This window comes from Thalassophryne amazonica, chromosome 4 (assembly GCF_902500255.1).
Source record: "Thalassophryne amazonica chromosome 4, fThaAma1.1, whole genome shotgun sequence".
In the NCBI taxonomy this organism is placed as follows: Eukaryota; Metazoa; Chordata; class Actinopteri; order Batrachoidiformes; family Batrachoididae; genus Thalassophryne; species Thalassophryne amazonica.
Window position 1 is genome coordinate 84,969,108 of NC_047106.1, and position 22,696 is coordinate 84,991,803.

Below are 22,696 nucleotides of genomic sequence, written 5' to 3' on the forward strand. Positions count from 1 at the left end.
ATGAAGTATTGTTTACATTCCCATATGTGATCCGTTTATGCTAATAACTATTTTGAAATTTGCTTTGACATTTTTTTCTACTGCCTGGGAAATATCCTGGAGCCCATGTCATTATGTCATATGAGTTATTTTTATGGTCCCCGGGATAATGGAACATCTTTAATTTCAGGCAATGGATGAGTGCGGAACTGAACCCAAAATGAACAGAAAGTGAAATAATTAATAAATGATTAATTTTACCAGAAACCAGGTAAGTCCAAAAACTGGGGAGCAGATGGTCACGAACTCTGGAGGAGAGTTGGCGGCAAGATGGAGTAACAAGGAGATGAAGAAACATGGGAGTGAGGAACATACAAAACACAAAGAACAGAAACAATGCAAACCAGAATAATCCAGCAACTGAGATGAAACCGGGACAGACAAATAGTCACAATAACAAGACAATACGTGACAGGTGTGGTGATTGTGATGAGAAAGAGAACAAGACAGAGAGACGGGATCACGCCCACAAACACACAATTTGATAAAATGTAAAATTATAAAGAAACCAGAGTGAGTACAAACCAACACGAACCAAGATTAAACACATAACATTAATCCAAGCAGAGACAGAACACTAATATCAAAGTGGAAATCCAAAATGACTGAAGTGTAACACAAACGTACAGTGGTCACAAAACCCCAGAAACCCTCATCCACAACCTAAACCAGACAGTACATAAACCCATGCCGAAAAACAGACTTAAGGAATGGATCATAACCCCTTTGGCTACTGAATAGAAGAAAGTGTGTTCAGTATAATTGAACAATTGAAAACTCTTTTCTAAAACTTTTTTAAAAGACATAGCCTTACCTTAGCTTTGGTGCTTAGCTAAGGTAAGGCTGTGCTGTTCTTGTTATATAAAACAGTCCAACAAAGTGTAGTACGAAGTTTATATTCCCTCTTTTTATTTAGTAGCATGGTTTTTGTTTGAGATCATGATTTATTAAGTTCAATTCTCGAAGACAAAGAACATCTTTCTCATTCAGAGCTGCTTCTTCTTCTTTTATTGTAGTTGTCAACCTTTTTAATAGTGCATGACCACCACTTTCTCACAGTCGCAGTACCTCATTCACTACATAGGAACAGCTTGTCACATGTATAGATGGTGGCATCTTGTGGCCATAGATGATAATGCAGTACTTTTTCATATAGATGTGACTTTGGAATATACAGTTGTATGTAAAAGTTTGGGCACCCCTGATGAGTTCCATGATTTTCCTTTTATAAATTATTGGTTGTTTGGATCAGCAATTTCAGTTAAATATATCATCTACCAGACAAATACAGTGATATTTAATAGAAGTGAAATGAAGTTTATAGGATTTGCAGAAAGTGTGCAATAATTCTTTAAACAAAATTAGGCAGGTGCATAAATTTGGGCACCCCAACAGAAAAAATACATCAATATTTAGTAGATCCTCCTTTTTTAGAAATAAATCAAATCAATTTTATTTATATAGCGCCAAATCACAACAAACAGTTGCCCCAAGGCGCTTTATATTTTAAGGCAAGGCCATACAATAATTACGTAAAAACCCCAACGGTCAAAACGACCCCCTGTGAGCAAGCACTTGGCGACAGTGGGAAGGAAAAACTCCCTTTTAACAGGAAGAAACCTCCAGCAGAACCAGGCTCAGGGAGGGGCAGTCCTCTGCTGGGACTGGTTGGGGCTGAGGGAGAGAACCAGGAAAAAGACATGCTGTGGAGGGAAGCAGAGATCAATCACTAATGATTAAATGCAGAGTGGTGCATACAGAGCAAAAAGAGAAAAAAACACTCAGTGCATCATGGGAACCCCCCAGCAGTCTAAGTCTATAGCAGCATAACTAAGGGATGGTTCAGGGTCACCTGATCCAGCCCTAACTATAAGCTTTAGCAAAAAGGAAAGTTTTAAGCCTAATCTTAAAAGTAGAGAGGGTGTCTGTCTCCCTGATCTGAATTGGGAGGTGATTCCACAGGAGAGGAGCCTGAAAGCTGAAGGCTCTGCCTCCCATTCTAGTCTTACAAACCCTAGGAACTACAAGTAAGCCTGCAGTCTGAGAGCGAAGCGCTCTATTGGGGTGATATGGTACTATGAGGTCCCTAAGATAAGATGGGACCTGATTATTCAAAACCTTATAAGTAAGAAGAAGAATTTTAAATTCTATTCTAGAATTAACAGGAAGCCAATGAAGAGAGGCCAATATGGGTGAGATATGCTCTCTCCTTCTAGTCCCTGTTAGTACTCTAGCTGCAGCATTTTGAATTAACTGAAGGCTTTTCATGGAACTTTTAGGACAACCTGATAATAATGAATTACAATAGTCCAGCCTAGAGGAAATAAATGCATGAATTAGTTTTTCAGCATCACTCTGAGACAAGACCTTTCTAATTTTAGAGATATTGCGTAAATGCAAAAAAAGCAGTCCTACATATTTGTTTAATATGCGCATTGAATGACATATCCTGATCAAAAATGACTCCAAGATTTCTCACAGTATTACTAGAGGTCAGGGTAATGCCATCCAGAGTAAGGATCTGCTTAGACACCATGTTTCTAAGATTTGTGGGGCCAAGTACAATAACTTCAGTTTTATCTGAGTTTAAAAGCAGGAAATTAGAGGTCATCCATGTCTTTATGTCTGTAAGACAATCCTGCAGTTTAGCTAATTGGTGTGGTCCTCTGGCTTCATGGATAGATAAAGCTGGGTATCATCTGCGTAACAATGAAAATTTAAGCAATGCCGTCTAATAATACTGCCTAAGGGAAGCATGTATAAAGTGAATAAAATTGGTCCTAGCACAGAACCTTGTGGAACTCCATAATTAACCTTAGTCTGTGAAGAAGATTCTCCATTTACATGAACAAATTGTAATCTATTAGATAAATATGATTCAAACCACCGCAGCGCAGTGCCTTTAATACCTATGGCATGGTCTAGTCTCTGTAATAAAATTTTATGGTCAACAGTATCAAAAGCAGCACTGAGGTCTAACAGAACAAGCACAGAGATGAGTCCACTGTCTGAGGCCATAAGATCATTTGTAACCTTCACTAATGCTGTTTCTGTACTATGATGAATTCTAAAACCTGACTGAAACTCTTCAAATAGACCATTCCTCTGCAGATGATCAGTTAGCTGTTTTACAACTACCCTTTCAAGAATTTTTGAGCGAAATAACAGCCTCTAAACGCTTCCTATAGCTTCCAATGAGAGTGAATTCTGGTTGAAGGTATTTTGGACCATTCATATTAGATATATTAGGCATATTAGAGGCTGTCTTTCAATGGATGCTGCAAAGACCTTTATGCATGCTATGATTTTTTTTTTCTCATTTGTCATATGGTATCACGTTGGGGGCAGACTGAAGAAACGACTGTTAAGCTACTGGAATTTCTATATAAACAAACTTTAAAAACTTTAGATAAAAAAATCTATGCTATATCACCACTGCAGGATTCTAGAAAAGCTGCATCTGTTTAGTTTTGAGAATTATAAACTTCTCTAATCTGTGTCTTACATTTAAGATTTTGAATGGATTGGCTCCTTCCCCATTATGTGAATTTGTTAATATTCGTCCAGTGCAGTCTATAAGATCTACCAGAATATCTTCAATAAGAGACTGTTCTGTGCCTTTCCATCGTACTGCTTTTGGTCAGTCAGCTTTCTCTGTGAAAGCCATGACTCAGTGGTGTGGATGTGAGTGTATATGTCTGTGTGGGTGATTTACAGTTCTGCAGCTTTGAGCTCATGTTTTTGTGATGTTTTATTATTTATGTTTTAATTGTGATTTGCCAAGGGACTGCAGATGTAAATTAGCTTTAAGCTAATTCTGGTACAGTGCATCAAATGGAAACATTTATGTTTTTATTGTACATGGCCCCTTTATAAATAAAACGAAAAAAAAAATCTTCTTTACACAACAACTCAGGTTTGTTGGTTTCCAAGCATGGACAGCCCGCTTAAAATCACACCACAAATTTTCAATAATATTCAGGTCTGGGGACTGAGATGGCATTCCAGAACATTGTACTTGTTCATCTGCATGAATGCCTTAGTAGATTTTGAGCAGTGCTTAGGGCCGTTGTCTTGTGGAAAGATCCAGCCCCGGCACAATTTCAGCTTTGTCACGGATTCATGAACATTGTTCTCAAGAATCTGCTGATATTGACTGGAATCCATGTGACCCTCAACTTTAACAAGATTCCCAATACCTGCACTGGCCACACAGCCACACAGTATGATGGAACCACCTCCAAATTTTACTGTAGGTAGCAAGCATTTTTCTGGGAATGCTGTTCTTTTTCAGCCATGCATGCCGCCCCTTGTTGTGTCCAATTAATTCAATTTTAGTTTCATCAGTCCACAGCCCCTTATTCCAAAAGGAAGCTGGCTTGTCCAAATGTGCTTTATCATATCTCAATCAATCTCAATCAACTCTGTTTGTGGCGTGTACGGAGAAAAGGCTTCCTCTGCATTACAGCATCATATGGCGTCTCTTTGTGCAAAGGGCGCTGTATAGACAGAGACACTGTCTGCAGCAACATCATGTTGTAAATCTTTGGAGCAGGTCTGTGGGTTGACTATGACTGTTCTCACCATCCTTCGCTTCAGCTTATCTGACATTTTTCTTGGCCTGCCACTTTGGGCCTTAACTAGTACTGTGCCTGTGGTTTTCCATTTCCTCACTGTGTTCCTCACAGTGGAACCTGACAGCTGAAATCTCTGAGATAGCTTTTTGTATCCTTCCCCTAAACGATGATGTTGAACAGTCTTTGTTTTCAGGTCATTTGAGAGTTGTTTCGAGGCTCCCATGTTGTCACTCATTAGAAGAGATGCAAAGAGGGGAAACATTTGCAAATTGCAAATTGCAAAACAGGTGAATTGGATTCACCTGTGTAAGATGGTCAAGGGTCAATGGGCTTACCAAACCAATTTTGTGTTCCAATAATTAGTGCTAAAATGTAATCAAATCAGTAAAATGACAATGGTGAACAAATGTATGCACCTGCCCAATTTTGTTTAATAATTATTGCATACTTTCTGTAAATACTAGAAACTTTATTTCACTTCTCAAATATCAATGTGTTCATCTGCTATATGATATATTTAACTGAAATTTCTGATCCAGACAACCAATGATTTATAAAGGAAAATTGTAAAAATTATCAGGGGTGCCCAAACTTTTGCATACAACTGTAAGTTGCAAGATGTCCCAAACTTGTTTAAAAAGATAGTTGTGACTTGTAGTCCAGAAAGTGTGTGTGTGTGTGTGTGTGTGTGTGTGTGTGTGTGTGTGTGTGTGTGTGTGTGTGTGTGTGTGTGTGTGTGTGTGTGTGTGTGTGTGTGTGTGTGTGTGTGTGTGTGTGTGTGTGTGTGTGTGTGTGTGTGGTTACTATCAAATCATTATTTGTGGTGGAACTGTAACTTATCATTTTGTTGCATGTGAATATCTCCAGACATAGTTGACTGAGGAGGCTGATGTCTCTGCCATAGATATTTCACATGTTAGGTATATTATATATTAGCAGAAGTGTGGTTTCCTGTGTTCTTAAATAAAACTTGAGTTATCCATAGTTACCTACCTACATGACAGCAGTCCAGAACTAAGCAAGATAGAGAGAGAGAATAAACATTTCATCTCAACTGCAGGCTAGAACACTAGCAGTCTGAGGAACAATGGGGAGACGATGAATGAGTCTCGGGGCGGCTGCAAGCAAGAGTGAGGGAAGAAAAGTAAGCATGAGGGCAAGGTGTGGGAATGTCACACAAAACAATCATAGAAAAGACGGGATGAGGAAAGATTAAATATTGACATCAGAGGCAAAAGGAAGGTTGTAGGAATACACACACAGAGATAGAGTGACAAGAACATTTCTGGCATATACTAAAGGCTCTTTCACACCGCGCGTGCTGCGCGATCATTCTGCCGCATTCATGCGCGTTTTTTGGAATAGTGGATGCAGCAACATCACGTCTGGATGTGGAGAGGGGGTGGAGATTTCATCACTATCTGGCTTTTCCACTGTCCAATGAACAACGCTGACAATTGCCATCATGGATTCGCAACAGGAAAAAGTGAAACACTCAATCTCCAAGTCATAACCACAAGATTTGGAGCAAAAAGCAAAAGAACAAGTGATGGACATCACCCTGCTGCGAGGAACTTTTTTCAGCGACTGAAGCGATTGGCCTGGCCCGAGACCCACAGACACGATCAGAGAGAGACACAGCAGCCGGTGTACTCAATCTGAAATTATTCACTTTTGGATATGTATACACCCAGTTTGAGCAACGGAGCTTTGTCTGAGGTGAGAGTAATCTGAAAATAAAATGTAATGTTAGTGCACCACGGAACACTTAAGTTTTATCAGCTAACATTTGCTTAGCCTTTAGCTGTAGAAAGACTCAGTCAAGCTGAGTGAATGTTTTATATTTGTAAATTGTTTGATCTAATTTTATTTTTACCAAATCTACACAGTAGTTTTTTTTTAATGGTTCCTGCTGTGAGTACAAGCACAGTCTCAACTTTATATACCTTAGATTTTTTTAATTTATTTTTTAAACTATCAAGTAATCAGACCTTAAAGAAAATGACATGGCACTGTTTCTTGTTTCTATATATTTTAAGAAATATATTTCTTCACTTGTCCCACATCAGGGACATTTCAACATTTGCTGAACCTTGCAAATACAGATGCACTTCAAAACTTCCAGTGATGGAGCTGAACACTAAAACCTGAAGTCCAGATGGAAGAAGAGAACATCTCTGCTCTTCAAAACATGAGAAAAGTGTCTCCAAAAACTCCACCAAGAGGGTGAAGCTGCAGAGGAGACCTTTATCTGGTCAAATGTCCTGAGGGTCCAGCTCACCTGTTGTCTCTGAAAACCAACACCTGGTGCTGCACTTCTAAAACAAACAAACAAACAAAAAAAAAAAAACAAATAATGTCAAAGACCAACTATTTTATTATTTCAAAAAGCAATTTCCTTTTATATTTTAACATTACATGAATAAATCATTCAACATGTCCATGAGCTCAAAGTTCAGTCAGTAAGAGACTTACACAGGTACAAGTCCCGCTTCTATTGTACATAATTTCAAAGCATTCATAATCACTAGAATAGTCAAATTTATATTTTAGTAATTACTCTGTCCTGAATACAACATTAAAAGCAACCACATAGTCTATGAGGACGTAATTAAAGGTTGAAAAGATTTCATCATGAGGTTTGTCACATTGAGAAATCCTTATTAACAGACACACTGCAGTCATTGTTACATCATTTTTTTTCCTGTTGTTTATAATAAATATCTATGTATTAAAAGCTAAGTGGCCTCTGTGCATGCGTGTGTGTGTATATGGCTTCATTCGCGGACAAACTGGGGAGAGCTCACACTTGCTGTTTCGTATGCTTATGTATTTTGGGTCAAGGGTAAATGCCATGGAAACAAAGTTGATAGGAGTAATATTTTTGGAGAAATTAGGCATATTAGCTAACAACAGTGAACAATGGATGTTCATTATTATATTCTGGAATCACACCATTCCAGCAGAGGGCAGTAAATCATCTATAGGCACAACAAAAATATAAATGCAACACTTGTGTTTTTGCTCCCATTTTTCATGAGCTGAACTCAAAGATCTAAAACATTTTCTATACACACAAAAGACCTATTTCTCTCAAATATTGTTCACAAATCTGTCTAAATCTGTGTTAGTGACCACTTCTCCTTTGCCAAGATAATCCATCCCACTTCACAGGTGTGGCATATCAGGATGCTGATTCGACAGCATGATTATTGCACAGGTGTACCTTAGGCTGGCCACTATAAAAGGCCACCCTAAAATGTTCAGTTTTATCACACAGCACAATGCCACAGATGTTGCAGGTTTTCATGGAGCGTGCAGTTGGCATGCTGGCTGCAGGAATGTCCACCAGAGCTGCTGCCCATGAAGTGAATGTTCATTTCTGTACCATAAGCCGTCTCCAAATGTGTTTTAGAGAATTTGGCGGTATGTTCAACTGGCCTCACAACCGCAGATTGTCGTTATGATGTTAATCAAGAAATCGTCTAATCTGAAACAACAACGGACAAGTTGTGGTTTTAATTCACAGATGAACATCAAAGATTTCTAAAGTCTTTTTTTATGTAAAGCTATTTTAATTGCAAGTTTTCTAATGTAAAAAATGTGCTTTAATGTCAAAACATACACTCACTCATCTTCAACTGCTTTTTCAGGTCTGGGTCACAGGGGCAACAGCTCCAGCAGGGGTCCCCGGACTTCCCTTTTCCGTGCCACGTTGACCACCTCTGACTGGGGGATCCTGAGGCGTTCCCAGGCCAGTGTGGAGATAAAATCTCTCCACCTAGTCCTGGGTCCTAGTCCTGAGGTGGCGGTGGTGGAGCAGAATGTACAGTAATCAGAAATTAATCTTGAGGTTAAAAAAAAAAAAAAAAATTTGTAAGGATTTTTTTAGAAAACCGCTGTGTATAAATGAATTCTGATGCTCCTCTGGTACACATTTCTGCATTCTTGTCATCTTCCATGTTTTGGCCTGATGCCTCATTTGGACATATGAAGCTATGTCACAGTGTGCAGTGGTGATAGTTAGATTGAGTTGAACTTGCAGCGTAGCATTGCACAAGCTTGATTTTTGCGTATTGTGCTGCGACACAGCACTTGTGCAACATTTCTCATGGAAATGAATGGGTTTTAGAGCGATACGCGCTGCGTTTGCGTGCTTGGTGTGAAAGGCCCTTAAGAGGTTGGGAGTGAAGGTGCTGGTAGAGAGATTTGGATTCCTCTCAATTCACCCTTGCCTGCAATCAATTGACAATTATTTTATGTGTGGCGTGCAGCTTTTGTTGGTTTCATTCTGGTATTAGTTAGTGGGTAAAGTATTGTCTCAGATTACATCTTGTCTTTGGTTATTTTAAAGTAATGTAGGTGAACCTTGAAAGATTTTTCAAGTCATGCTTCAGACCTTGTTTGAGGCTGGATTCATATGTGTGTCTTATGATGAAGATCCAAAGTTGATGGAAAAAGATGCCTCAACTATGAGCAAAAGTTCATTTCAAACACTTTTCTCTTTTCTTCACTGTAAACCCCAACCCTCCTTTTTTTGACTGACTTTATAACTGCTTTCTTTGCATTTATCTTTTTACATCTGTCTAGTTCCAGGAGGTGGTAGCTCGGCAGGAAGCGGAGGAGAGAAGGAAGTTTCCACTCGAACGGAGGCTGAAGGAGCACATCATTGGGCAGGAAGGAGCCATCAATACTGTGGCTTCAGGTAGGTGGATGTGTTCATCCACACGGATATGAAGCAAAGCACATAACATCATGCCCCATGAATACACAGAATTTACATGAATACACACTTTGTTTACTGATTTCAGCCCCCTCATGTGTTTCTGTACTCGTTCTTGTGCAACCATCTTTTCGTTCCTTTTCTTTTTACAATTTTTTACTTTTTTTGTGTAGCTCTCCTCCCTTCCCTCTAGCAGTAGGCGGGTTCAGACAGACCGGTGGAGGCTGTAATTGGTTAATTGTGATGAATGAGCTGTCCATCAGGCACACACAGGTGCTGTGTGTGTGTGTGTGTGTGTGTGTGTGTGTGTGTGTGTGTGTGTGTGTGTGTGTGTGTGTGTGTGTGTGTGTGTGTGTGTGTGTGTGTGTGTGTGTGTGTGTGTGTGTGTGTGTGTGTGTGTGACAGCTGAAGAGGCTAGGCTCAGAGCCGCCAGTTAACACAATTACAGAGAGGAGACATACTACAGACCCCACCCCCCCATCCCCTTCCTCTCCCCCGCTGTCCCTTTTCCCTTTGGCTTTTTTCCACTCACTCACTTTCTCCCTTCATCTCTGTCTTTTCAGAATTTTTTTCAACCACTTGATCTCCATCACACCCACTGTTTGTTCTTCCTTTTGCTGTCCTTTCTTCTTTTCACTTTGTGACCTCCATGCTCCTCTGAAGTGTTACCATCATCATTCCTTAAAGCCTTGTCTTCCAACTTGGTCCTCATACAAGTTTACTATCTTCTATGTATTTCAGCTGCTTAGGGGTCACTACAGCAGACCGCTCATTTCCATCTCACCCTGTCCTCTGCCACACCAACCACCTGCATGTCCTCCCTGAGCACATCCATAAACTTCCTCTTTGGGCTCCCACTTCTCCTCCTGCCTGGTGGCTTCATCCTCAGCATCCTTCTCCCTATATACCCCTGGGTCCCTCCTTTGCACATGTCCACACAATCTGTCTCAACTTTATGGCTTTATCTCCAAACTGTCCTACCTGTGCTGTCCCTCTGATATGTTCGTTCCTCATCCTGTCAGTCTTTGTCACTCCCACCTCCAGTTCTGCCTCCTGTCTTTTTGGTTTCATTACTGTCTTATAAACGTTCCCTTTCACTTTTGCAGATATCCTTCTGTCACAGATTGCTCCTGACACCTTTCTCCACCCACTTCACCCTCATCTTTACCTCTGTACCACACTCTCCATTACTTTGGATACTTGACTTCAAATGTTTAAACTCATCTACTTTCACCACCTCTACCCCTTGCAGTCTCACTAGTCCACCAGGCTCCCTCTCATTCAGACACATGTACTCACTCTTGCTCCCTCCTACTAACTTTCATTCTCTGCAGAGCATATCTCCACCTCTACAGGGTAGTGTCAGTGTGATCTCTACTCTCACCACAGATCAGAGTGTCATCTGCATACATAGTCCATGTATACATCTGTCTAATTTTGTCCGTCAACCTGTCCATCACCATTGTAAAAAAAAATTCTTGATATAGTCCCACATCCACCTTGAATGCATCTCTCACTCCCAGCTGCACTTCTCACTGCTGTCACACTGTCCATGTACATATCCTGCACCACCCTCATATATGTTTCTGCCACGCCACACTTACAATACCACAACTTTTCTCTTTGGACCTTGTCATAAACTTTCTCTAAATCCACAAATATCCATCTGAATGCTCAGTAGGCATTTAGTAGCAGTCGAACAGTACCCGGATGATATATAACCCCAAATCAGGAAAAAGTTGGAGTGTTACGAAAAATGCCAATTTTAAAAAAAGTGATTCTTACATTTACTTTGACTTCTGTTTTATTCCAGACAGTGGGAACCCAAGATATTTCATGTTTTGTGTGATCAACCTCACTTCATTTTTCATATACTTACAGTAGTGTTCAGAATAATAGTAGTGCTATGTGACTAAAAAGATTAATCCAGGTTTTGAGTATATTTCTTATTGTTACATGGGAAACAAGGTAGCAGTAGATTCAGTAGATTCTCACAAATCCAACAAGACCAAGCATTCATGATATGCAAACTCTTAAGGCTATGAAATTGGGCTATTAGTAAAAAAAAAAGTAGAAAAGGGGGTGTTCACAATAATAGTAGTGTGGCATTCAGTCAGTGAGTTTGTCAATTTTGTGGAACAAACAGGTGTGACTCAGGTGTCCCCTATTTAAGGATGAAGCCAGCAGCTGTTGAACATGCTTTTCTCTTTGAAAGCCTGAGGAAAATGAGATGTTCAAGACATTGTTCAGAAGAACAGCGTAGTTTGATTAAATAGTTGATTGGAGAGGGGGAAACTTATACGCAGGTGCAAAAAATTATAGGTTGTTCATCTACAATGATCTCCAATGCTTTAAAATGGACAAAAAACCAGAGACGCTTGGAAGAAAACGGAAAACAACCATCAAAATGGATAGAAGAATAACCAGAATGGCAAAGGCTCACCCATTGATCAGCTCTCAGTCTGGAGTTACCTGTAAGTGCTGTGACAGTTAGAAGACACCTGTGTGAAGCTAATTTATTTGCAAGAATCCCCCCCAAAGTCCCTTTGTTAAATAAAAGACGTGCAAAAGAGGTTACAATTTGCCAAAGAACACATCAACTGGCCTAAAGAGAAATGGAGGAATATTTTGTGGAAAGATGAGAGTAAAACTGTTCTTTTTGGGTCCAAGGGCCGCAGACAGTTTGTGAGATGACCCCCAAACTCTGAATCAAGCCACAGTTCACAGTGAAGACAGTGAAGCATGGTGGTGCAAGCATCATGATATGGGCATGTTTCTCCTACTATGGTGTTGGGCCTATATATCACATACCAGGTATCATGGATCAGTTTGGATATGTCAGAATACTTGAAGAGGTCATGTTGCCTTATGCTGAAGAGGACATGCCATTGAAATGGGTGTTTCAACAAGACAATGACCCCAAGCACACTAGTAAATGAGCAAAATCTTGGTTCCAAACCAACAAAATTAATGCCTTGCAGATGTGAAGAAATCATGAAAAACTGTGATTATACAACTAAATACTAGTTTAGTGATTCACAGGATTGCTAAAAAAGCAGTTTGAACATAATAGTTTTGAGTTTGTAACGTCAACAGCAGATGCTACTATTATTGTGAACACCCCCTTTTGTACTTTTTTTTTTAACTAATAGCCCAATTTCATAGCCTTAAGAATGTGCATATCATGAATGCTTGGTCTTGTTGGATTTGTGAGAATCTACTGGTACCTTGTTTCCCATGTAACAATAACAAATATACTCAAAACCTGGGTAGTAGAGAAGCTTGAATCTTCGACTGGACTGGGTTGCTTGACGTGAGGACGTTTCGCTTCAAATCGCAGAAGCTTCCTCAGCTAAAATTCTTGCTCTGGTAGTCTGACTTCTGTCTTGATACTTGTAGAGAAGAATAAAACAGAAGCCAAAAAAAAAAAAAAAACTCCAGCTTTTGTTGGCTTCTGTTTTATTCTTCTCTACAAGAGTCAAGACAGAAGTCAGACTACCAGAGCAAGAATTTTAGCTGAGGAAGCTTCTGCAATTTGAAGCGAAACGTCCTCACGTCAAGCAACCCAGTCCAGTCGAAGATACAAGCTTCTCTACTATGGAAACCACCTGGACAACTGAGAGCCTACACAGAAACTCAAAACCTGGATTAATCTTTTTAGACACATAGCACTACTATTATTCTGAACACTACTGTACATTGTAGGGCTGTTCATGTTATATAGTGAAAAAAATAAAAGTTGTGAGAGACTTCAGGCCTCATGTTGTTTTTGTGACACTTGGGGTTTTATAGGTGCAGACCAAATTTGAACTCAATCACATAAGATTTATAGGTCCCCCAGAGTGGCACATTTTCCTCCCCCTCAACTAGCAAGGCAACGTCACCCTAACGGGAGAAGACTCTAATGCCGTTATTTTTCTTTCACAGGTACATGTTTTGGCTTCTAATCGCAAAAAGTGGTGGTTGATTGGTCACCCAGAGGAGAACATTACTGGAAGTCGTCTCCCCTTTTTTCTTGTTTGGGGAAAATTGTTGCTTTGTGGAGGACCCCTAAACAATGTCCGATTACAATAAAATTTGGCACAGATCTTTTATTTTATTAGTGGATCAAGAACTGTGTGGCCCAAAAGATTTTGTAACATTTGTCATTTTGAACAGGACTGATCCATTGCTGCATTTAGGTCTGCAGCATGATCCAGAAAATTTGGGACGGGGCAATTTAGGGTTCGTAATGAGGTTAAAGAAAATTAAATGACAGCTTTTTCACTTGATATGATTACAATATAGTGTTATTACTATTTCATAAAACCACATATTTGTATTGGGCTCTTACTGTTTTATCAACATTTATCTAAACATTTGACTTCAGCAATTTGTGCTTTTATAACTGGTAGTGTCTTAACATGAACAAAAATAAAATTTGGTACATAGTTGACACAGTTTGATACGTAGTTGATTTGATACATAGATACAAAATCGAAACTTTCACAGCATACATGAATGTGTGCAAATGTATAATCTGTAAACATCTGGGTTAAAGGATGGGTAAAATGGTCGCGGCATAGGTCAGCTGATTCATGTACCTACTACTTGCTAATTTACATCTAGTACATACTGCAGTAATGGTTGGGTAGCAAGTTCTCAACTGATGTTAGCACATATTGAGTATTCAAATAAAGGGATAGTGTCTGTGATGGTAGAGGAGGGAGGTTAAAAAAAATAGAGACACAAGGCAGCAGGAGGCAAAAACAGACCAAACACTGATGAGAGGAGATGCTAGAGAAGGAGCTGAGAAACTGAAAGCTTGTAGCTTTGACAGAGGGAGCAAGTGTAATGCACAAAGAAGTGTAGCGAGGATGAGTTAGAGCACAATAACATAGCAGACACTAAAGAGCTGATATTACACCAGGCATCCATGGAGGCCATGTATTGATCCATAGATGAGTGTTCAACAAGGATGCTGTACCACAGAGAGACTGTGCTAGTTTTATGATCCTGGACTTTTTCTGTTTAGATTTGTGAAAATAATCAACTCACTCCTATGGCTACATAAACAAGGGAAGTGTTATTATAATCTGTAATATTTTGGGGGGAGAGCAACTATTGCTGTGTTTATAACCAACAGGAGATCAGCTTTCCTTGAAGAAATCTAAGTAGTGTATTTTCCGGATTATATGTCGCTGGTCTCTGATTTTGTTTTGTTGTTGTTTAACTAGTTTGGGAGGTTGTGTGACTTGTATACTGAAGAATCACGTTCGTTATTAATAATAGTAACTATTTATATAGGGCTTTCCCAGGAATCAACACACTCCATTAAACTCCAGCAATTAAATAATAAAGCTAAACAGACAAAGTATAATAGAACAATGCACAAAAATCCCAAATTAAAGAGTGAAAAAAATCTAATGTACTCACATTTTTATTGTAGTGTTTCCAACGTCCAATGCTGTGGGCCAGAAGGCCATGTTCATCTTCATCAAATAAAATCCAGTATGTTGTCCAGCATCCGCGTATTTGTCCACCTTGTTTATTTTTTGGAATTCAAAGGTTCTTTTGATACACACCACAGGCTGAAGGCTTCCTGAAAAAATCAACTGTTTAGTTCTTGATCAGTGTCCATCTTGTTTATCTTTCTTATTTTTGGAATTTAAAAGTCCTTATATTAAGTAACTGCACAAACTGTGGTGTCCACATCTGCGATTGAGTTGGCTGTGATATTGAAATGATACTGCTTTTTTCCTGACTTCATGTCCAAACTCACGTCACTCCAGGTATGTTACAGTGGAGGATCTGCTGTTTCCGCAGTGAAAAACGCCATGGTATGTGCGCGCCTGTCTGGTGGTATGTGAGGTGTTTTTCTGGCCTGTGTGGCATTTGTGCATCTTCCAAGGTTGGCGACTCTTCTGTGGAAATCAGGTGCCGCTTCATACTTCACCGTGACCATTGCGATCATGGTGATTTGTGAGAGGAAACCTAGAGGACCTTGCAAGATCCTGGTGACCCTCTTTGGTGTCATGCAACGTTCAACACGATTTCATGACCGCACAAGGCCCACTGGACAGACCCCATCCCTGTGTAAAGAGTGTTTAAGGGTGCTTCACAAACACCTTGTTTGTGAGCAGGTGTGAAAGTTGTGTTGCACCGCTGTCTGGTCCAGAAGGACAAAACATGGTTTGTCTAAAAAGAGGTGGTCTTGGTCCAGATCAGACTGAACCACAGTCCAATGTGTTTCCAGTGTAAAAACATTCTCTGGCAAATTGCATGAAGTTGAGGCAGGTTATTCACACATTATACAGTAGCAGAAGAAGTAAAGAAACTGACAATAATTTCATTAATTTACCTAGTACAGCTCAGTGACTTTGTGATGCTGTCTGTGTTTTCTGCTTTTTAAAGATAAAGCATCTGCTTTGTATATTGCTGCAGCAGGCAGTAAAAGTAAAAAAAAAAAAGTATCAGTTTTGATGGAAAGTGCCGTCGAGTTCTGCTGGTAAAAATACCCTCCCAATAATAGTGCTACAATAAAAGGAATATGTTTATTAATGTTTCTCTGTTCAAACTGAAGTGTTTTTTTTTTAATTAAAAACAAGCTGACATCAGATGCGTGCACACACACACACACCTACCTATAAGCCAATCAGTGTCAAGTATGGGGGAGATGCAGCATATATTGATGACGACGTCAGGGTGTAAGTACATCATGAAAATTCTTTAGTCCAAAGGCGAGCGTTGTGTGTTGGACAACTATTGGATGTTTATTGATGCAGTTTGAACAAAAGAAAAGATCAGATGAATGCAGAACGCTGGCCCACAGTAACATGGAGAAACATGATTGCCACTACCTGAGCAAATTCTAGATGAAAGATACAGCAGAACGGGAAAATAAACCCGAAATTAAACAATTGATGGAACGTGTGCCTGGGGATGGTGCCAACACTTTCCTTAGATTCTAAAAGTTAGTGACACTACAGAACTCAAGACTTGCAAAAAGCATAACTGTGGAAACATTCCACTTTCTCAACTTCAGAAACTGGTGTTGTCAGTCTCCAAAGTATAATTGTGAGAAAAAAAAAATCATGTAATACAGTGGTAAACACATGACTGTGACAGCGTTTTTGAAACATTGCCCTGAGATTTGGTGTGTATGTTCATAAGGTGCATTAAAATAGCTGTATGGATAGTTAAATTAAAAGAGAGCATTATTTTGCAATTTATGTTTCAAGATACTTCAGTAGAATGTGAGGCTGATGTCCGTTTTACCCAGGAGGGAGAGCATTTTGATAAAGGTCAGTCTTCAAGTGTAGAAAATCTCCAGCTTTGTGCCAACAGGGCTAAATCTGGGGAGGGAAAAAAATCTGATGTTTTGAACTTTAGTTGTGCTGAAACTGCTTTTGGCACTGGTGCTAATTCGACTAGTTGCAGGTGTCAGCGCGAGGTTTGTTGGGAATGCAGAAAGGAAGAGAGTATCATGGGACTTGTAGTGTTTGGCAAGAAGATTAATGACCGTTATGATATCAAATTGTCCTGAAAGCCATATATGTCATCACTGTAGTGAAAAGGAAACAACTTATTGATCCCAGAGAACTATTACAGTGAATGCAACACACACACACACACACACACACACACACACAGAGTGAAAGGCCACATGGAGTGATATATTAAGCCCAAGAAGTAAGCATGCAAAATGTGTGTACAACACACATGCCATAAGGTTTGGGACATTTTTATTAATACCATGTGATATTTTGTGTGTTTTTATACGTAATGCAGGAATAAACTAAACTAAGAGCATCAGGAAGTGAAAGAGTTGGAGAGCAGAGGAAATGGACCCAGGAAAGAGAGGGAACATAGAAAAGGAGACAACAAATGACAGATGTAGGGATGCAGAGGATAGTGTGTGCTACAAATAACGAGATTTAAAAAAACATGCAAGAGAACAAAACATATAATATATTTACAATGGGGCAGCGCAGTCTCGTTTGATTCCCTGCTTGATATTGTGAGATTTGACCACTTCTGGGGACAGCCTGCATAAACACAGCATCGCTTCTAACAGAAAAAGGGTGTACTCTTTTCCACTGCATCACGAAGCAGTCGCAAAAAGTGGCTTTTTTTTTTTTTTTTTCTTCAGTTTTTGACTGGTGAAATATCAGCTCTTTGATTGGTGCTTTGTATGTCACATGACATGGATTAATTCATCCCATTTGTGTTGCATTGCATTTATAGTGCGGCTTGGTTCCATTTAGAGTGCAAATTTGGTTCCATACGTTTGGTACCATTGCACTCTACACATGCATGCGCGCACATGCATGCACGCCCACACGTGCGTGCGCGCACACAACAAATCCGCTGTGCTGTCTGGAGGCTGTTAGCAGCGAAAGAAAAACTGGACTCATTTCTGACGTGATTTTTTTTTTTTTTTTTTTTCCCGCTGCATTGAGGACGTACATAGTCGAGCGAGCCGGTTGCGTGTGTGTGCGCGTGCGGGACAACGACACGATGATTTGATTGAGCTAACTGACGCAGCTACACAAACACAAAATCCACTCCGCTGTCAGCCGTCTGGATGCATGAAGACCTGTTCGCATGAAACGCTGATGTGATTTTGGCTGGCCTGAGGAACTACACAGTCTTTTTTTTTTTTTTTGTATGGAAGTCCGAAGTCAGTGCACAGCATCACTGACACGTTACAGTGGAACACCAAAATGTAAATCCCTTTTCTGTTGTTTATAAATTAATAAAATATCAAATGACAAGGATCTATTTTAGCCGTTATATAAAACAAATAATGAATGTTTTTACATTCTTTCAATGGAACGAATATTTAATTCGGTGAAAGTTGGAACAAACCATTCAACTCGGCTTCACCTCGTTGAATGGTTTGTTTTTTCAGCTTTCACCTCATGAAATATTCGTACCATTGAACTCATAAACATTCATTATTTGTATAATAGCCAATGGGTGTGTGCCTTCCAAAGTAATAAAAAAGAAGCACAAATCATAAGTGTGCTGCTCAAAAATATTCTTTACTCTGCCGGAACGGGATCTCTGTCCAAATCTGGGCCAGATTGGAACTGTGGACAGTCACGTATATAATGCACATAACCTCCTGTCTTGATTAAAATATATGTGATCAGTTTTTGAGAATATTTTTTTTTTTTAAATCAAAGACACAAACTCATAGATCTGCATCCACATCATCACAAAAAATGACTGAATTAAACAAATACAGTAAGCAGTGCTGTTAAATTTGAAGTTCTGAAAACAGATTTGCAGGATTAAATATTTGCATCACAAGCAAAAATGTGCATTTTGTTGCGTCATCTTATCTTCAAAATGGGCATTTCCACCAGTACTGACAAACAGCTGGTCTACAGTGAGCTGCGTACGCACAAAAACGTGCACACATGTAGAAAATACTACAGCAGCTCAGGAAGGAGGCTTGATTGATCCAGGTTTAGCTCTCAGGGCTAAGAGTTATTGAAGAGAATCATCCCTCTGTAATCATGTTAGAGCCAACCAGACCTGTCCAGTACACAGTGTGTGTGCACGTATGAGAGTGAGTTTTCATTTGTTGTCTCCTTCCTCGTTCCCTGTTGTCGGGGTCCTCTGAGAAATGTCGATGTGCCCTTCTGTCAAAGTCGCTCTCAATCAGCTAAAACACACTCAGAAGGTTACGCTGTCATTCACACAGCCGTTGATAAGACACACAGAGCTTTGCAGCCTCTCGTGTCACTGTTCATCTCTCTTGACCATCTCTGACACACTCGTTTGTCTCTCTACCTCGTTCACCCGATCTTTATCTCCATCACGCCTCTGTTTCCCCTCTTTATTTTTCCACATCCTTATTTTCTTCCCCTTATCTTCATTTGTACCTCTTTCCTTCCATGCTGTTACTCTTTTTACTTTTCTGGTTTGCTCTCTTTTTGTCTCTTGTCTACCATCCATCTTTGTTAGTCATCTGTTAGTTGCTAGTTTAACACGAAGATCTCATGTCTGTAATGCAGTATCCTAACTCAATTTCTTGACAGACTGACTTTTAGCAAACTAGCTGAAATTTCACATTTTCTTTTTAAGAGAATCCTTCTCTTTTCCGCACCACAATGAAGCTGTATAACTGGTGATGCAACAGACTAAAGTTTCACTATGTGGCGCTCTCCAACCACAGCCACAGAGTTAGATAACTCTTTCAGAGTTGTCTTGTTCACTTCCCTCACTAGTGTCCTTCTTGCACAGTTACTTAGTTTCTTGTGAACTGCCTATTGTTTGTATTTCATAATGATTCATGTAAATGAAGTCCCAGACATATTTGGTGACTTGGAAATATTCATGTTGGAGACTATTGATTTTGTAGGGATTGATACCGACATTTGGGAGTAAAAAAATGTTGTTTATTTCTTGCTAACCTTTTACAAAATAAAAGAAAAAATGGCAAACATATTTTATTTATACATAATGACAGCTGCCTGGGAGTGTATTTTGTTTATCCAACCAACCAACATACATCACGCTGCCGCCATGCTGGCTTCACTTGGATTGGCAGTCACTGTGTCACATCACTCGGCTTTTGCATAATATAGACTTTTCTTCTATTTTATCCCACTCTAGCTGGCATCATAGTGACCACTTGTCTCATCGCTGTAAAATTCTCACTGTGATTGAAAATGAATGGCAGCTGGTTGCTTTGCCCCTGTCTGTTTGTAACTAAGGTGACCAAGGGGTGATGGGGGTTGTAGTCATGCTTGACAGCATTGAATACTACACAGTGGGAACACCATTTTCTGGACAAACTATTTAATGGCACAACTGTAGGTTGTGCTTGTCAAAAGAAATTGCTGTCCTTCCTTCTGTCCCTCAGTATGACAAAATCTTCCATGTCTTAAAAGTGAAGAACTGTAAGATTCTCAAAATCAACATTTTTATACATCAATACTGGGAGGTCAAAGCTCTGCCTGCCACAGAATCAAATTTCCTTGAATATTTTCAGGTACGTGTCTTTGTGAGGACTCACTCTTCTTCAGTTCCTCAAATCTCACCCCCATGTGGAGTAGACTTAATCATTAAAGTTGAGCTTTTATTTAAGAGACACATTTCTTTCTTTTTTCTCTTCATCATCTGAACCAGTCATTAATAAAATAGGGCCAGCTGGATAGGTTCTGTCACCACTGGAAGCCTCTGATTAATTATGTGAAGCACCTCTCAACTAGAGAAATATCACCATAATGTCTATTCAGTGGAGCCAGCATATTCCCTAACTTTTTCATAAGTTGGCATATGCTGGCTAAATCGTCAAGGTGTGACAGGCCTATAATAGAATGAAATTGGGATAATCTTTCTATGGAGGTCTTGGAGGTCCACCTGTCTGCCAGTCACATGGTCACAAGAGTCACTGGATTATTTATTTTTTTAATTGTTGATCTGTCCTGTCTATGCTTTTGTTTTTGTTAATACAAACAAACAGAATCCAACACCCAAACCAACTAGTTGAATGGTGCGTTCCATCTTTCACTGAATGAAATATTCGTTCTATTGAAAGAATGAAAATCATTCATTGTTTGTTTTATATAACAGCAAAAATAGATCCTTGTCAGTTGATATTTTATTAATTCAGAAAGTACAGAAAAGGGGCTTACATTTTGGTGTTCGTCACTGGTGCTTTGACATCAACAGTTTTAAATTGAGTCCAAAATTGTTCTCAGTCAACTTGCAAAAAACAATTCTGGCAATGTAGTCTGTGATGCTGTGCAATGACATTGTGTACAGACTGCCGTCTGTTTTCCTCACTCTAGTGAAAAATCGCATCAGAAATTTGTTCAGCTTTTCATCCTAATTTCATTCTCTTCATCCGAACAGCTGTTCAAGCCTCCAGACGGCTTACGTCATGGTGCATTTGTCAGTCAGTTAGCTCCTTCAAATTGTCATCCACCAGCAAAACAAATTCCGCCATGTTTAGTTAAACACTGCCCCCGGCAGTGTGAGCATGCGGCGTGCAATAGCACATTTCATATAGTACCAAAATTGTACGCTAAAAATAACTATCGCACAGTCAATGAAACACAATGGCAAATGGTACGAATAATCCATGTCATGTGACATACAATCCACCAATCAAATGACAATGATCTGCTCAGCCATTATATATTGGCCAATATTATCGGACAGTCACTATATCAGTCAGGCTGTAGTTCATGTATCATTCCCTGTCTTGTCTAAAGAAAGCTGGCTATAAAAGTGATGATTTCTATGAACATTAATCCTTATATTTACTTTGACCACTTACTTACGTCCCTGAAAATGGAAGGACTTGGTGTAAAAAGGGCTGTAATTCCTAAGTGGTTAGTTCAGTGTTTTTGTTAAACCTATTGAGTTGAACTAAAAGTCTTTTCAACTCAACAAGCACCTCCATTGTGATGGTGTACAAATTGGCACTGTACATGACTACCGGTTAGTGTGGCTGTTGCTCCAAGCCTGTTTGCAGGGAGGTGCAGCCATTTCTTAGTGAACTTCTTAAATACTAACATAAATGCTGAATGAGACAAACTGAGCACAGCAGAAAACTCTTTCACTTGCTTTTTTTTTTCTTTTGCTGTTGGCTAAATCCTGTTTATCTGTGGTTGTGATTTAACACCGGCCTCTCAGCAGGTTCAGATTTGGATAAGTTTGTATTCTTTGTCGTGTGGCTGAAGCTTCAGCCAAATGCACTCTTTACTTCCCTCCAGTCCACATCATCATCTTGTCTTTGTGTATGTGGGTAAGTGTGGTTGCTGGAGTGATGGCAGGGTTGGGTGGGCACTCCTCTTTAAGCGAGCATGTGTCCGTGTGTGTGTGTGAGGCTGCGATCCATGCTAAACTGATTTCACCATGGCCGCGCCAGGGAGGCTAACACAATTACTGCTGGCTAATGGCCCTACTGACTGAGGGGGAGGAGAGGCACTGGTGGGTAGCTTTCTGGAGGTCTCTCATCTTGCTCTCTTACTTTGTTTTCTCTTTGCTTTTTCCTTTTTTGACCCTTTTCTGATCTCTGCTCTTTAACTCTTATCACAGTTTCTGGCATACACATTGCCCTCCAGTCAGCTTATTTTAGTTGATTTAAACTAAAAATATTTCCTGAACTAACAAAGATGTAAATGGTTGAGATAATAACACCCCATCTCTTATTCTCAATCTAGCCATCAGGAGGAAAGAGAATGGGTGGTACGATGAAGAGCACCCACTTGTATTCCTCTTCCTCGGGTCCTCAGGAATTGGTAAGTCTTATCCGTCTCCTCTTTGGTTTTTCTCAGTATTGGATGGCACAGAGAAAACACAGTCTCAAAACAAACACAACACGAAAGGAAATAGAGATTCTGTTTTGGGT

General features: G+C 39.7%; 1 protein-coding gene across 1 annotated transcript in view; it reads left to right on the forward strand.

The window, feature by feature from the left end:
* The window catches only part of clpb (caseinolytic mitochondrial matrix peptidase chaperone subunit B), a 128,828-nt gene that overhangs the window by 62,877 nt on the left and 43,255 nt on the right, over positions 1-22,696 (forward strand). The window contains exons 7-8 of the mRNA XM_034168191.1: positions 9,207-9,321; positions 22,509-22,586. Coding sequence (XP_034024082.1) covers positions 9,207-9,321; positions 22,509-22,586 — 193 coding nt within the window. The remainder of the gene's footprint in view (positions 1-9,206; positions 9,322-22,508; positions 22,587-22,696) is intronic.